Raw genomic sequence first — 16,375 nt, 5'->3', positions numbered from 1 at the left:
TCGTGCCGAAAATGTTCAACCCTCCCAACACTCCGGAGCTCCGCCCCATCGAGAAGTACTGGGCGATTATGAAGCAGCACCTTCTTAAACGACCTAAGGTAGTGAAGACAGTCGAGGAACTGAAGAAAGTATGGGTTTACATGCAAAAAACGGTTGATTCACTGGTTGTGCAGAATCTTATGGCCGGGGTTAAGGCCAAGGTGCGGGCATTTGCGTATGGACTGTAAATAAAATACGAGTAAAATGGTAAAATGAAGTTTAATAGTTATTTCTCAATCCCTGAAAATTTGATGGCAATCGGATGAAAACTCGAATTTTGCGAATCAATTTTGTGTGTGGCAATTTCATCGTGGACACCCTTTACTACCTACTGTCAAACGCTGCTGTTAGTGTAGGTCTTGCCACTGGCCTGGATAATTCGCTTGTTAGGACCGGTATCGTAGGCTTTTAATCACATTTACTCATTTACTGAATATGTTTCAACGACCGTGCAAGTTGGAACTATTCATGATCTTGTACGCAAGCAAACTTGCGTGCAACAAATAATATGCACGGTCGATGAAATAAACACACAAACTGCGTAAAATTAAATTGACCAATCAAAGTAGCTCTAGTGGAGAATAGAAGAACTCTGAGCGTGATCACGGCAAATTAAGTTCCCTGATTTTTGAGTACCGTTCACCCAAATTTGCAAAAACGTACACGAATAAAAATCTCCTTATACCTTTTGGCCAATTTCAATTGCTGATTATTCATAACATGTATAAGTCAACTAATCAGCAGACGCCTTGCAAAAAGTTAATGAAGCTCATGTGTCTAATGAAATGTATAAGCGGTCATCACACGGTAACCGCAAAATACCCAATAATGACTATAAAAGACTCGATATTGACTACAAAGTAAGCATTTTCGAAGTAGACTGGGACTACTGAGTATTTGTTGCTCATAAATGAATACTTACTACTGATTTTTGTAGTTGTTATTACTCATGAATGGGTAAAATTTTACTCATTAAATGGGAAGTCTCAGTTTACCTCGAAAATGCTTACTTTGTAGACATTATTGGGTATTTTTCGGTTACCGTGCATACCTTTCATATAGGACCTACAAACTAAGATTTTTTTACAGTATACTGTAATTTTTTACCGAATATGGAACAGCTGAACCACAGACAAACAGACGTAACACCTCATTGTGTATTTTCGTTCACGCATTTAACGGTTGATTTGAATATTATTAGTTCCGCAAACTACTCGCCGCAGCGCTGGCATCTGATCACTTTGACGTTTCTATACATTCTATAGAACTTTTATACAATATTGTTTTCAAGCTACCGAGCAAGCTTATTTTCCGCGAGAAACCCGAGAGATGTCGTCACTGAGGTCCTACGATTAAAGATACTATGTTTTCAAGAAACACTTTTTCAAAGAGTTACGTCTGTTTGTCTGTGGCTGAACATTCGGTAATTTTTTTAATTTACAATCCGTTCTATAAATTTTCTTCGCTTGTGGCCTGTCACAATTTACTGACCTGGACTGTAAATTTTACTGAAAGATCGGTAAAGTTTACCATAGCGTTCAGTGTATTTTTTACCGAATCGACTGTATTTTTTTTTAGAATAAATAATAAACATTGTAATTTTTATTGATTGTTTAACTGCTTCTTTCTTTCACCAAACCAAAAGATTCATTTCTTTTAACCATATATTTTAGAAGAGGCATTTTCATCTTGCGTTCGTACAGAAAATATAAAAAAAAATCAGTTAAGAACCCGGACGAGGCTATCAACTAAATAGCAAACCGTTCTAAAATGCAGTTTCTGCGGTTGAGGAGGACATTGAGTTGCCTAACGTCCATGGCGTCTGAAAGAAATTGGCCCAGAAATGAAAAAAAACTAATTATATTTTCGGCATAAATGGCACAGAATCTAGCAAAAAGTAAAGAATTTACGTTTCACAACGTAGAACCGAAGGACACTCAACATCGAAATGGCAGCCAATATTGAGTTTGACAGTACGAAAATCTATTCAGTAATTTTTACAGAATTCGGTACTTTATTGCCGTTTGATTTTGTAAAAGATTATTTTTACAGTATACTTGTCACAAGTTTTACAGAATTGAGAAATCACAGCCTTTAACAGTATCAATCCGCAAATTTTATTTACAGTTTTCGGTAAATGTATGTAAATTGCAGTAATTCAGCAGTTATTGCAAAAAATTGGTAAAACAATATTTTTTTATAAAGCATTCGGTAAAAATTACATTTTACCGAAGACATCAAATCAAGAAGACTGGCAACTTTGCCAGAATCCAAGCGACAGACACAATAGTGCTGCGCTTGAGTGAAGGTGGAAGCAACGCATAGAAAAATGAGCAAATATACAAACCTTTCTTCTAAGGATGTAATATTTCCTAAATTCGTTCGAAGCATTTACCTATGAGCAGCAGATGACGTGATTGTATCTGTCTCATAGCGTTCGTATGAGAAAATGGAAGAGTTGCCAGTCTTCTTGATTTGTTGTCTTAGATTTTACCGAACAAATCCAGCAAAAATAGTACCGAAAAAGATTTAGGAAATTTGGTGTGTATGTGGTTTGTCAGGCTGATGTTTTGGCAAAATGTATAAGTGAAAAACATGAATAAAATAATTGATTTTCGTTTCGTGTAGGTCCATAATATGAATAAATGTATACTCAAATATGTTAAATTTGACTCTAATATTAAAAAAAATAACGCTTTTCTAATTTGAGTCAGCGGAACCAATATCGACTTCTAATCACTCCATGTTGTTCCTGTTTCGGAAATATTCGAACTGAAATCAGAATCTTTCTAGATAATTCTTAAAATAAAGCTAAAGGAAGACCTTATTATTACTTATGCCACATAGTGAGAAAATGTTGAACTTATGTGTCTAGCACCTGGAAGATCATGGTCATGAGAACAACTTTATTGAAGACACTAATTTGGGATGTGGTCAATATTTCAAGATATTGCATAATCAAGAAATTCACACATAGCAACACGTTGTGCAAAAAAATCAGCTACCAATTTTAAAGGGCGATTCAATATTCACGTCCGCTTACTTACTTACTTATTCTGGCCCGATATCCCTCAGGATTGCATCTGCATCATAATGTTACTCCAATTCACTCGGTCCGTGGCTGCTTGTCTCCAATTTCTTGACCGTCCCACACTTCCAAGATCCTGCTCCACTTGATCTAACCACCTTGCTCGCTGTGCTCCTCTTCGTCTTGTACCGGCCGGATTCGAAGCAAACACCATTTTTGAGGGATTGTTGTCCGGCATTCTTAAAACGTGTCCCACTCATCGTACCCGTCCAGCCTTCCCCAATTATCTGCATACAGGGTTCACCATAGAGTTGCGCCAGCTCGTGGTTCATCCTTCGCCTCCATACACCGTTCTCACATACCCCGCCAAAGATGGTTCTAAGCACTCGTCGTTCGAAAACACCCAGTGCTTGCAGGTCCTCCTCGAGCATCGTCCACGTCTCGTGCCCGTAGAGAACTACCGGTCTTATCAGCGTCTTGTACAAGGTACATTTAGTACGGAGGTAAAGTTTACGCGACCTAAGGGTCTTGTGGAGTCCGTAGTAAGCACGACTTCCGGCAATAATACGCTGACGAATTTCTCTGCTGCAGTTGTTATTCGACGTCACCAATGATCCGCGGTACACAAATTCATCCACCAGCTCGAACTCATCTCCGTCGATTGTTACGCTTCTGCCTATCCCGCTCGGTTCCTCCAGCTTACAGATACTTTGTCTTCGACGTATTCACCTTTAATCCAACCTTCTCTGCTTCACATTTCAGCCTGATGTACTGCTCCGCTACAGCCTGAATCGTTCTTCCGACAATGTCCACGTCGGCAGCGAAGCAGATGAACTGGCTGGACTTATTGAAGATCGTGCCCCGCATGTTAAAGCCCGCACGTTTCATAACATCTCCTAGCGCAATGTTGAACAGGAGGCAGGAAAGACCATCGCCTTGTCGAAGTCCTTTACGAGTTTCAAACGAGTCCGATAACGCACCCGATATCTTCACGCAGCACTGTACACCATCCATCGTAGCCCTGATCAGTCTGGTCAGCTTCCCGGGAAAACCGTTCTCGTCCATATCTTCCATAGCTCTTCATGGTCAATAGTATCATAATCGGGCTTGAAATCGATGAATAGGTGGTGCGTAGGGACTTGATATTCACGACACTTTTGGAGCATCTGTCGCAACGTAAAGATTTAGTCCGTTGTCGATCGCCCGTCTTCAAAACCGGCTTGATAACTTCCCACAAATCTGCTTGCTAGCGGCGATAAACGGCGAAAGATGATCTGGGAAAGCACTTTGTAGGCCGCGGTAGTTCTCACATTCTTCTTTGTCGCCTTTTTAAATACTGGGAATATTACTCCCTCTTTCCACTCCTCCGGTAGTTGTTATGTATCCCAGATCCTGACTATCAGTCGGTGCAGACAAGTGGCTAAGTTATTCGGCCCCTTTTGATAAGTTCCGCTCCGATACCACCTTTCCCAGCTGCTTTGTTGTTCTTAAGCTGTCGGATAGCATCCTTAACTTCACATATCGTGGGAGCTGGCATGTCCCCCTCATCCGCTGTACCGACGAAGCCATTCCTCCTGCCGCCTTGGTCCTCCGCCTCTGCCCCGTTCAGATGTTCATCGTTGTGCTGCTTCCACCTTTCAATCACCTCACGTTCGTCCGTTAAGATACCCATTTCCTTATCTCGACCCATTTCGGTTCGCGGCACAAAGCTTTGGCGGGATGTGTTGAGTTTCTTGTAGAACTAGCGTGTTTCTTGAGAACGATACAGCTGCTCCATTTCTTCGCACTCCAGCTCTTGAAGACGGCGCTTCTTATCCCGTAAAAGATGGGTTTGCTGTCTTCGCTTCCGTTCATATCGCTCCACATTATGGCGGGTTCCTTGCTGCAGCATCGCCGCCTCCCTCATCCGGCAACGCTGCGTCGAGACATTGCACGTACTCCGGCGTAGTGGTTAACATCCATACCTCTTACGCCAAAGTCACGAGTTCAAATTTCACCTCCGGACAAGTCACGAATGACCCAAGAGTGTTAAAGTGACCATAATAATAAAAAAAAAAAAAAAAAAAAAAAAAGTACTCAGTTGCGACTTCGGGCAGCTTCAGTCGCTCCAGATTGTACCGTGGCGAACGTCGGTACCGAATGTTGTAGACAACGGAAAGTTTTTGGCGCACCTAGACCATTAGAAGGTACACAGCAAAAAAAAAATTAAAATTACATCCAAGAGGATGCACTTTAATCATGTTGAAAATCTCATGTAATTTTTATGGCCGCAAAAATAAACAAATGCAGTAAAAGCAGCGTAATGTCAGTTCATGCAATGTTTTAATGATAATTTTGTCCTTTTTGGCAAGTCATACCTATTACCCCAAATTTTTGACACGATTGAAGTGCATCCACTGTGATGTGATATCAAAATAATTTATTTGCTGTGTAGTGTTCCGAATCGATAATGTCCGAGAAGTGCCTTCCGTCGATCAAAACGTGGTCGATTTGCGATTCTGTCTGCTGCGGTGATCTCCAGGTGTACCGATATGGGAGGCTATGCTGGAAGTAGGTACTACGTATGGCCATGTTCTTAGAGGCGGCGAAATCGATGAGTCTACAGCCGTTGGCATTTGTTAGCTGGTGAGCGCAGAACTTTCCTATAACCGGTCTGAATTCCTCCTCCTGGCCGACCTGAGCGTTAAGATCTCCGATGATGTCGTATTCCCGTTCCAGCTGTGCGTAAAAAGCGTCTTTATCGTCATCGTCGCTTGCTAAGCAAGGGCTGTGCACGTTGATTATGCTGAAATTGAAGAAACGGCCTTTGATCCTCAACTTGCACGTTCTGCTATCGATTGGCCACCACCCAATCACGCGCTTCTGCATTTCGCCCATCACGATGAAAGTTGTACCAAGCTCATGTGTATTGCCACAGCTCTGGTAGATGGTATAACCATCCCTATACGTATGTACCGACGATCCCTTCCAGCAAACCTCCTTCAACGCTACGATGTCGAACTTGCGTACCCTCAATAAATCGGAAAGAATGCGGGTGCTTCCCAAGAAATTGAGAGACTTGCAGTTCCATGTTCCGAGTTTCGAATCGTTAGTCCATTTCCGTTGCTTGGGTCTATGCCGATTGTTCCGGTCCGTATTTACATTGCTTGCTTCCTGTACTTTTGTTTTTTTTTTACGACTGGCTTGTAGGGCCTGCACCAACCCCCATTGTCTCGCCGGGGGACCATGGTGCACATCACGGTTTAGAGTCCCACGCTGGCACCAGGGCGTTGATCAGCCTCCTCCTAATAACGTCCGCATATATTTCAATTTTATCACCTCCCTACCCCCTGCGTCACGCTTTTTCTAATACCTATTACACGTACTGTTCTGAATTCTATGACCGCCCCTCTCCCTAAATAGTGGGCGTCATATTTGAATCGCCCTTAGATCTGAGCTAATTGGACGAATACAGTATCTTTGTTTATAACATTTCAATACGTCTCATTGATCGATTATCGTTGCAAAAACTTTCACTGCTGTGATTGTTATCATATGTGGTAGATATGTATTACAATACATCTTTTAGAGCCTCACTTAGATTTGTCGATAAAGGAGCACAGCTAAAATTAAGACCATAGTGGAGATGGCCGTGTTCTCATTCCGGTCCAGTCAAAGAATTTTCGGGTTGGAAAACTTCTCGACTTCCTTGGGAATAGGGTATTATTGTGCTTGCCACACAATATACGAATGCAAAAATGGTGCAGATTAATAGCGAATTCGTTTATTCCCAGCTTGGTCAACCTCACTGCTGTCAAAACGTTTTATTATACGCTTGGGTTGGAAACTAGTTCTACACGAGTTTTAACTCCAAAACCGAAATATTTTACAGTTTCGCAGTTAGATTCACCAATACATTGAAACAGACCTGTCAAACCAATTTTGTTTTTAATGTACCGCGGTTGGGATCAACAATTTTCAAAAACAAAAAAAAATATAATGAAAAAAAAACTACTTTCCGTAGTGATTCAGTAGTTTCTGAAGTTACTCAAAAAGTATGCGAAGTGGTTATGTACTTCGTCAAGTAAATCCAAATGCTTCCGAGTTATTTAGTACATGCTGAAGCAATTCCAAAGTTTTCCGAACGAAATCAAAACTTTATCATTCCAGTACTTTGAAAAATGCAACTTAATTTTTCGCAAGTGATTCCACACTTTTCCAAGTGATTCACAATGTGACGAATATATTCTTAAGTTATCCGAGATAAATCAAAACTTTTCTACTTTAGTTATTCAACAATTTTATTAAGTAATTCAGAAATAGTGATTCCAAACTTTTTCGATGTGATTTAGTACTTTTTGAAGTTATTTCTAAATTTTCTGAAGTAATTCAATACTTTGTGATGTTTTTGAATTTGATTATTTTTGGGATATTTAACCTACAGCTTGTTCATCTCAAACATCCTGAAGTGATTTCAAGCTTTTCCGGAGTAGTTCAGAGCTTTCAGAAGTAATTCCAAAAGTTTTTACGTTTTTCGACAATTTTTAGGTAAGGTTTTGGGAGGTGATACAATGGACCGTATGAATAAAAGTGTATACTTAAGAGTACGCTGCATAAGAACATCATGGGAGCATTTGCTCAAATTGTTTTATTCATACGGCCTAATATTCAATATGAATGTTGCGATATGTTTCCAAAGTTATGTGCGCAAAGCAATTGCTTAAAAGTAATTGGTAAAAAAAGAAAGATTGACTTTTTCTACCTTGCTTTTTTCCGATTCTCCAAGCTCTTGTCCAAATTTGAGGCAAATTGGGCAACATTTAACGATTTCTAAAGCAGGTTGTTTGGGAAAAATCATCAAAATGTATGGATAAATACCATGGTTTCGTTTCGCCACTAGGTGGCGTTGTAAGCGTGCAAAAATTCTGCACACTCACATGTTGATGGATAGCGGCGCCGGTGGTGTAGTAGTAAGCGTGATTACCTTTCTCACCCCAATGGGCCTGGGTTCAATCCCTTTCGGCGCCGTCGCGATTTTCTGAGGCATAAAATCTCTGGTAACGCCTTCCTTCGGAAGGGAAGTAAAGCCGTTGGTCCTCGGTCCATTAGTTGATAGGTCGGTTAGTTAGGGTTCAGAGTGGGAGCTGCCTCCCTGACGTCGGTAGCTTTGGTACTCAATACGGTAAACAAGATCGACGGAAAACACATCGAGAGATCGAACATTTTGATGTACGATGAAACTTACGTAAAAATGAACTTTGGACAAATCCCGGGCCAAAATTTTTACTTTGCTAAACGTAAGGAGGATGCTCCGGATAAATTCAAATTTGTCTTTGCAGATAAATTCACTCGCAAGTTGATAGTTTGGCAAAGCATCTGCAGTTCTTCATCAAAGGTTTTCATCACTATGAATGGAAAACTTTACAAGGAGGAGGATCTCCAGAACATAATTTTGCCATTCATTCAATCACACGAAGGTCCCGTAAAATTTTGGCCTGAATTAGCAAGCTGCCATTACAGCCTTACAGCCGCGATGTCATAGAATGGTATAAGCAGTCGATATTATTGAGAAAAGTATCAATCCGCCAAATTGTCCCGATTTTCATCCCATTGAAATATGTTGGGCAATTATCAAGCGCAAATTGAAGAAATGTGGCAAAACACCATCTGATTTGGAGAAGTGGTGGAAAAGGATGGTAGATGAGGTTGACAGTACTACTGTGCAAGACATGATGAGAGGTTTTTTTTGTTGTAGTTGAAGATGCTAATTTCAAATAACAGACTGTAGTGGTAATTTTTATACGATAGATGGAGTAGATGAAAGCATAGAGTTGATAGTTCCGTTAGAGTACGGCAGTGTGAAGATTGCATATAGATATTAGAATAGCGAGCTAGGACAACTTTTAAGGAAGGTACAAATCGTTTTTTTCATCTCTCTTTACCAAACTCCCCCTTTGGAGAGGGATGGTGTCCCCCCCGCCACCACTGGCAAAAAGAGATGAAAACCGACCCGCTCAAGTACCAACTGTGTGTTTGAAACAGTTCTACCGATTTTTACCGCACTTCAGTTGTTATTTGAAGGAAGGCATCCAGTCGTAGGTTTGGAAATTGCAACTATTGTTACTTGAGCGGGTCGGTTTTCATCTCTTTTTGCCAGTGGTGGCGGGGGGGGGGGACACCCCTCACCATCCCTCTCCAAAGGGGGAGTTTGGTAAAGAGAGATGAAAAAACCGATTTGTACCTTCCTTAAAAGTTGTTCTAGCTCGCTATTCTAATATCTATATGCAATCTTCACACTGCCGTACTCTAACGGAACTATCAACTCTATGCTTTCATCTACTCCATCTATCGTATAAAAATTACCACTACAGTCTGTTATTTGAAATAAGCATCTTCAACTATGTAAATCGTTGACTTCACGTAGTAGTAATACTAAAAAACATATAGTCAAAGTATTTTTTGTTGTATTTTTCTTTGTTTTTGTACTTTATTTCCGTTTGGAGAAATGACCTATTTTGTGCGGCAAAATTCTAAATGGAACAGACTTTATGAGCACATCCATGGTCACATAAGAATAGTTTGTGTATAGTTGTTGTGTAGTGCTCATAATTATTATACAAATAATGCTCATGCTCATAGTTAGTAATTCAGGTATATCCGTGGCATGACTCTTCCTATGCGGGAATATGGAAAATATACGATGTAACGCAAATTTTTTGACAGCTCGGCGCGATTTTACGCACACCATCATATCGTCTGACTCGCAACCCGAAATCGTTTTTTTTTCAGTGCGCAGGTTGGAACTGAACCAGGTTAAAAACAAATTCACTATAAGAAATCTCATTGGAAGTGCTCAAAGAACACTAAGTTGAGGGGGTCAGAGGCAAAGGGGTATAAGTGATTTTGATCCTTTCTCTTCATCGACTTTCTCTTTTGATAATCACGACTTTACCAACCAATTTCACACTATTTCCGCTACATAGTTTGATAAAGGGGGTATCATCTGTCATGCAGGATAGCAACCGCATCAAGGAATATGTTTACCGTTGAGTTATTAAGGAAAGACACAGTCGATGAAGAATCAAAATCAATTGCACCCCTTTGCCTTTAATCCCCTCAGAGGGCAAGCATAAAGTTCTAGTTGCAGCATAATAGCTAAATAAGAAAAAGCTGAAGATTACATTTACTGTTTGGCACAAATAGACAAATGCAGACAAGACCTCTTGAAATGTTAAACTAGATATGTCCAGTTTTTTTGTTTGTTCATTAAAGAGACTTTCAAGCCTAAGCTGGTTCGACTCTAGTTATACATAAATACAAAAAAAAACTTGTTTTTACAAATTGTGGTAAGCTTTGAAACAACAGTTTGTTCAGTAGGATGAACTGTGCTGCTAATGGTCATTTCAAAATGTAGTCATAAATTATACCATTTTATTCCAGATTGAACTGGCATAAACAAACACACTAAATATAAAATGATTAGAGGCAAAAAGTCGTTGTTCATTTTTCAATCGTTAGAGTAAACACTTTCTGGATCAGCGTTTGCATGAAGTTAATGTTCCTTTCTTTGGCACAATTCTTGGACACTATGGGACATCGCTTATGCGATTCACCTTAAAAACATTGCGTTTCAATGGATCACGGTATGCTGTCAGTTTTTAGCTCACCACTGCTGACGGCATGACGCAAAAAGTTAACCAAAAAACAATGAATGAAGATTAAAAAAAAAATCCCATAAATGTCGATTTTGGAAGCGAAAACAAAAACATATTTAGGGTAAGGGTATTCGTAAAAAAATGACCCAGAACCTGTACCAAATATTTTATTCTGAGCATAACATAACTTGTGGGAGTTTTGTGTTACTTCATATGTCTTCTTCTTCTTCTTCTTCGCATTTCAAGCTTATTGCATATCGCATATTAGCTTATTGCGTGCTCTCAACTTAGTGTTCTAGATGCACTTCCACAGTTATTAATTGAGAGCTTTCGATGCCTGTACCATTTTTGCATTGATATGATTGTGTGGCAAGTCCAATCATACTTCTATGCCCAGGGAAGTCGAGAAATTTTCCAACCCGAAAAATTCATAGACCGGACCAGGAATCGAACCCAGCCGCCTCCAGCATGGTCTTGCTTTGTGGCTGCGCCTTTACCGACTGAGCTAAGGGAAGCCCCATATGTTAAGTTTACGATTTTTAGAGTTGGTTGAAAATGCTATACCAATATCAACCTGAAGCGTTAGTGTGATAATTTATTAGCCAGAGAAAGTTCTGAAGAGGATAGGTTGACGCTTTATGTTGATATTAGTATAGTATTTCAAACCAACTCTGAAAATCATAAACTTCACGTATGCAGTAACAAAAAACAATTTGAGTTTAGTTTTAAGATTTATTGTAATATATATGGAACAAGAAAACTCGGTAAAGCCTGATAAAATAATTCAGATATAAAAAATTAAGTAAACCATTCAAAATCGTTTGGATTTATTTCTTTTAAAATACACATAAATTACTCTATTCCTACATTATTCCTGACTATAAAACGCTGCTACCATCACTGTGGCTCCTTTTTCGAATGACTTGGAATGATTTCAATACTGCTGCTATCACTGGAGTTCGCATCAGCTCTCGTGCGCTCGGATCGCTGCCCTTGGTCGAGTAAGTTTCTCCTAACGTCCTCCTCCGTAACGACGGCATATCCATCCAAATCGACTATCGCTTGCTCGGGTTTGAAATAATCGTCAACAACCTTGATGGCCGGTTCGTCTTCGTCATCACTATCCTGAAGCAGCTGCTGAACGCTGCTCGGGGGTGGTCTTGCTGGCAAGGGGGGTCTGTCCCGGTCTCCCTTAAAACTGGCCATGTGCTGTATTCGACGTTTTGCGTAGGGACTGGATTCGTAGCCTTCAAAATCGGTTATCTCCTCAATGCTTCCGTTTGGGTTTAGATGTTGAAGTGGTTTGACTTTCCGTTTGGCGTACGGACTGTTTTCGTAGCTCCGGCTGTTCAAATCCTGAATCGGATCAGTACTGCGGCTGGGTGCTGAACTGGTCGGTTGATGAACGGATACTGTGATAGAACGGGATGACGTTGGGCTCGATGTGGACGGTCTGTTCGTTCGAAGGATATCTGTCGAATGGTAATGAAGTTCAGGTTCGTTGGGTTGTCCGGATGGTGTAACGGGGACGTTTGCTGACACGATTCGATTGGATGTTGGACGATCGTAGATGGGAGAGTTTTCTCTATCTACTGCATCAGTCGGTTCTTGATAGACTACCGCTCTGACGGAGAGTACATTTTCACTTCTCGATCGATTGTTCGGCCGTAGTTCAGCTCGATCGTTTTCATCGTCAGCATCGGTGCCTTCTTCGCCAGTGGATTGACGATGTCTTCGTTTCTTCTTGCGTTTGCCACGGAGTAGCAGTTCGTCGAGTGATGCGAAGGAAGCTGCATCGAGTTTTGGAAGTTGGATCGCATCTTCGTAGCATGGAGGTCTGGATTCTCGTACATCCGGAGCGTTCAGCTGTGCTTCCTGTCGCAAACGTAGCTGATTTTCACGAGCACTGCAACAGAATTATATTTTAAAATCAAAGATATTCAATGGTATTCAGAGCTGACCACTCACACTTCGCGCATTTCCTGGATGTTCTCTTGACGCTCATTTTCTGCAGCTATCTTCCTTCGGGAATCAATGAAACGCTTGATGGACGAATACAAACAGAAGAAGCCAAAGAATGCCAAGATGGCTAGCATAAAGTAGGTCCAGATTTTCTCAGTCGTTCCCATGATGTCCTGCGGATACCAAACGGATCGACAAGCTGCCTCCCAAGTGGCCCCGTAGAAGTCCTCTGGGCTTGTGCAGCGGAGATGTTTGTGGTCGTTAGCCTGTAAGCAGAGGAAACATTTTCGGTCAACTCTTCGAAGACTAAGCAAGGATGTTAGATATAATTCTGAAACAATTTAGATGTAATTTTGTACAAGTGCGTTTTTCCGGAATGTTTCTTAACTATTTTCTCTTTCCTTTTTTGATCTTTACTTACCCTCCTAGGAGGTTCGGTTAGGAAAAGATAGAATTCCAGAAATCCATTTTCCCGGCAATCACAGCGCCACGGATTATCACCTAGCCAAATTTCGCTCAGGTAGGGATTATTTTCAAAGTATTCAACTCGGAACGGAGTGGTGAACCTATTGCCAGCTAGGTTGATTTTCATCAGAGCTGGAAGTCGCGAAAACGTCGTATTTCTAATGGACGTAATTCGACACATGCTGAGATCCAGCGTCTGTAGCGTTTCCGAGGCAATATTCGAGGGGTCTTCGTAGAGCAAATTATGCGATAGATCCAGATCAATGAGCGAAGGCATCGCTCCAAGGGCGTCGGCATCGATCGAAAGAATTTCACACCAACTCATGTTAAGATGTGCCAGCGAGCTGGCTACGATCCTTTGAAGCCGTGCAATGTAGTTTCTGCTCAGGTTGATCTGCGTCAGCATTTCATTGTCCTTGAAAGTTCGCCCATCGATTCGTGGTATTGAGTTGAATGACAGATCCAGGGTTTTCATGTGCATCAACAACCGGAACGCATCATTCTGGACGAGGTTTATCGAATTGGACGACAGATCAATGTTCTCCAGCAGAGGATTGGCTGCGAAGCTTTCGCGGGTCAGTTGGCGAATCATGTTTCCTCGCAAAATTACCGTTTTTAGGTTGGGAAATCCACCTAAATCAATTGAATCCATGTTGCACAGTGACAAATTGATGCGTCTCAAACTACTTGAAGTTACGTTTCCATGCATTGAAAGTGACAGTTTATAGTTTCTTGCCAAATTCACGTAAGCCAGAGATGTCAATCCGCTCAGCGCTGTCGGTTGTAGCGTACCCAATCTGCAGTTACTCAAATCAAGAGTTTTCAAACTGTCTGATTTAATGTCAGAGATCCCGTGTATGGGATTTCCATTCAGCTTCAGCGTTTCCAAACTACTGAGTCCTAGAATTACTTCCTTTCCGGAAATTTTTGTAATCTTACAATTGCTCAAGTCCAGATACCTCACCGAAGGGCTGAACAGGACTAATGAAATATCATTGCTGGAAAAGCTGGTGAATTGGTTCTCCGCTAGGCTTAACTCTTCCAAAAATGGAGTGTTCGTCAGAAATTCGTTCGGGTAAAGGTTGGCCCAGTTGGATATGTTGTTTTTGGATAAATTCAGCTGTTTTAGTGATTTCAGACCTTCCAGTGACTGCGGCGGGAGCGATGAAATCAGATTCGACGACATGTCCAGATATCGTAGGTTTGAGAACTGCGAAAGATCCGGCGGGATGAAGGTGAATAGGTTCTCCGAGAGATCGAGGATTTGAACCTGGAAAGCAAATTTGGGTTAGCGACTATCCGGCCAAAATTTGTTAGACGAAAATCTTACATTCGTATCGGGAAAATGTGGCAGCTCTGTCAGCCCCAGCCCGGAGCAATCCACGTAAAAGTCATTGGAATCATGGTCGTGATGGCAGTGACACTCACTGGGGCAAAATTCAACTGATTTGCAATTCGGTGCCAGTGAGAACAATACCAGCAGAAGGAATCCAACTTTTAATGAGTTGGCTTCTTGCATTTTGGGCTGAAATGTTGATGGAATAAATCTGTAGCCTGTGCTTCAGTTAATAAAAAGTTCTCAAAGTTTTCCCTTGCAATAAAGATATGAATAATTTATTTGATAAAACCGCATAAGTCCATTTGATACTAATGCTGGGAAGCAACGGAAAACATAGCTGAGGTCCTACACGGCGAATGAGAACGACACAAATTTGAGTTTAATTCACTCATAATCGCCAAAAGTGCAGGAACTCAGCGATAAGTGAATTTGCCTCTTGGTTCCATGTGGAACCTGGATGGTTGTCTTTGACACACTTGAAAAAACCTGAAAAAGCTCGTGAAATTTATTAACCAGAAAAAACGGATAACGATCTAACATATTATAAATCAAATTATTTTTGCTCTAATAATACTTTTATTAATAATCAATATTTTTTTTAAATTTTTTGTTTCTCAATTTATTGATTTATTTTTAATTTATTTATTTATTTATTTGTTAATTTATTGATCAATTCATTTATATATTAATTTATTTATTGATTCATTTATCTACTTGTTTATGTATTTATTTATTTACTTAGGAGAATTTACGTATTCTCTGCAACCTAAGCAGCGACCTTCTTTCTATAGCCTTTTTCTCTAAGGAACGCACACATATGCAGTATTGGTTTGTTTACAATTTGCCAGCTGCACTAACAATTTCAGTCGAAAGAATTGTCAAAAACTGTTTTGAAACACTTTTACAAAGCTCCAATCTTCTCTAGTGAGAGCGAGTATTGTCGGCAACCAGTTTTTCTTCGGCAACCGTTCCATTTGAACTGCATGTAAATCTGCTGTTCTATTATCGGCAACTTGAAATCAGCTACAATTTTTAGTGCGTGTGTTTCATTTCAAGAAAACCTTGCTAGATTGCTTTTTCTCAGTGGTAAAAATATAGTCAAATTGAAGCTGAAAGCATAAAGAATCGTTTGCATGCATTCAGCGAAGTGTTTTCGTAAGAAAATCCAGTGAAAATAGTGTTTCAATTTGGGTTGCCGAAAAAAGTCTGGCATGCCGAAGCCGTCATTTTCCCTATGTATTTATTTATTTAATTATTTATTTAATTATTTTATTTTATTTATAAATTAATTAACTTATTAATGTATTCATTTATATATTTATTTGTTTAATTTTTTTTTCTACTTGTTTTCCGTGCTGAGGACCAATAGACAGCTCCCACACCTGGACCCTACCTATTGACTCATTAATTCATGAACCGGGGACCAACGGCCTTATGCCTCAAAACATCCCGGCGGCACCAACTGGGATTAAACTTAGGCCGGCTGGCGTGAGAGGCAATCACGCTTACCACTACAGCGCCGGTGCCGCTGTTTATTCCTCTATTTAATTTTTTTAATTTTTTTATTTATTTCTTTTTATTTATACATCTATTTATTTATTTATATATATATATATATATATCTATTTATTTATTGATTTATTTATATGTATATAGATCTTTTTATTTATTTATTTATTTATTTATTTATTTATTTATTTATTTATTCATTTATTTATTTATTTATATATTTTTTTTTATTTATTAATTTATTTATTTATGTAGCTTTTTATTTATCTGTTTATTTATATATTTATTTATTTATTTATTTATTTATTTATTTGTTTATTTATTTATTAATTTTGTTGTATATTTTTTATTCATGTATTTATTAAATGATTTACTATTTTATTTATTTATTTTAATTAT

The 16,375-nt window shown here is 39.7% G+C and overlaps 2 protein-coding genes across 3 annotated transcripts in view; both read right to left on the bottom strand.

Moving 5' to 3' along the window:
- dve (SATB1_N and homeodomain domain-containing protein dve) overlaps positions 1–16,375 on the bottom strand; it is an 897,131-nt gene that overhangs the window by 156,103 nt on the left and 724,653 nt on the right. The gene's annotated exons all lie outside the window — the stretch shown is intronic.
- The window catches only part of LOC135701874 (insulin-like growth factor-binding protein complex acid labile subunit), an 11,871-nt gene continuing 7,007 nt past the window's right edge, over positions 11,512–16,375 (bottom strand). Inside the window, exons 2-5 of the mRNA XM_065222811.1 lie at positions 14,459–14,653; positions 13,085–14,398; positions 12,670–12,929; positions 11,512–12,607 (exon numbers count right to left, since the gene is read on the bottom strand). Of these exons, the coding sequence (XP_065078883.1) occupies positions 11,599–12,607; positions 12,670–12,929; positions 13,085–14,398; positions 14,459–14,647 (2,772 nt within the window). The 5' untranslated portion in view covers positions 14,648–14,653 and the 3' untranslated portion in view covers positions 11,512–11,598. The remainder of the gene's footprint in view (positions 12,608–12,669; positions 12,930–13,084; positions 14,399–14,458; positions 14,654–16,375) is intronic.

This window comes from Ochlerotatus camptorhynchus, unplaced genomic scaffold (genome assembly GCF_037179485.1).
Source record: "Ochlerotatus camptorhynchus isolate MF236.1 unplaced genomic scaffold, CSIRO-AGI_Acam_v1.1 ptg000178l, whole genome shotgun sequence".
Lineage (NCBI taxonomy): Eukaryota > Metazoa > Arthropoda > Insecta > Diptera > Culicidae > Ochlerotatus > Ochlerotatus camptorhynchus.
This window is presented reverse-complemented; position numbering and strand designations above follow the sequence as displayed.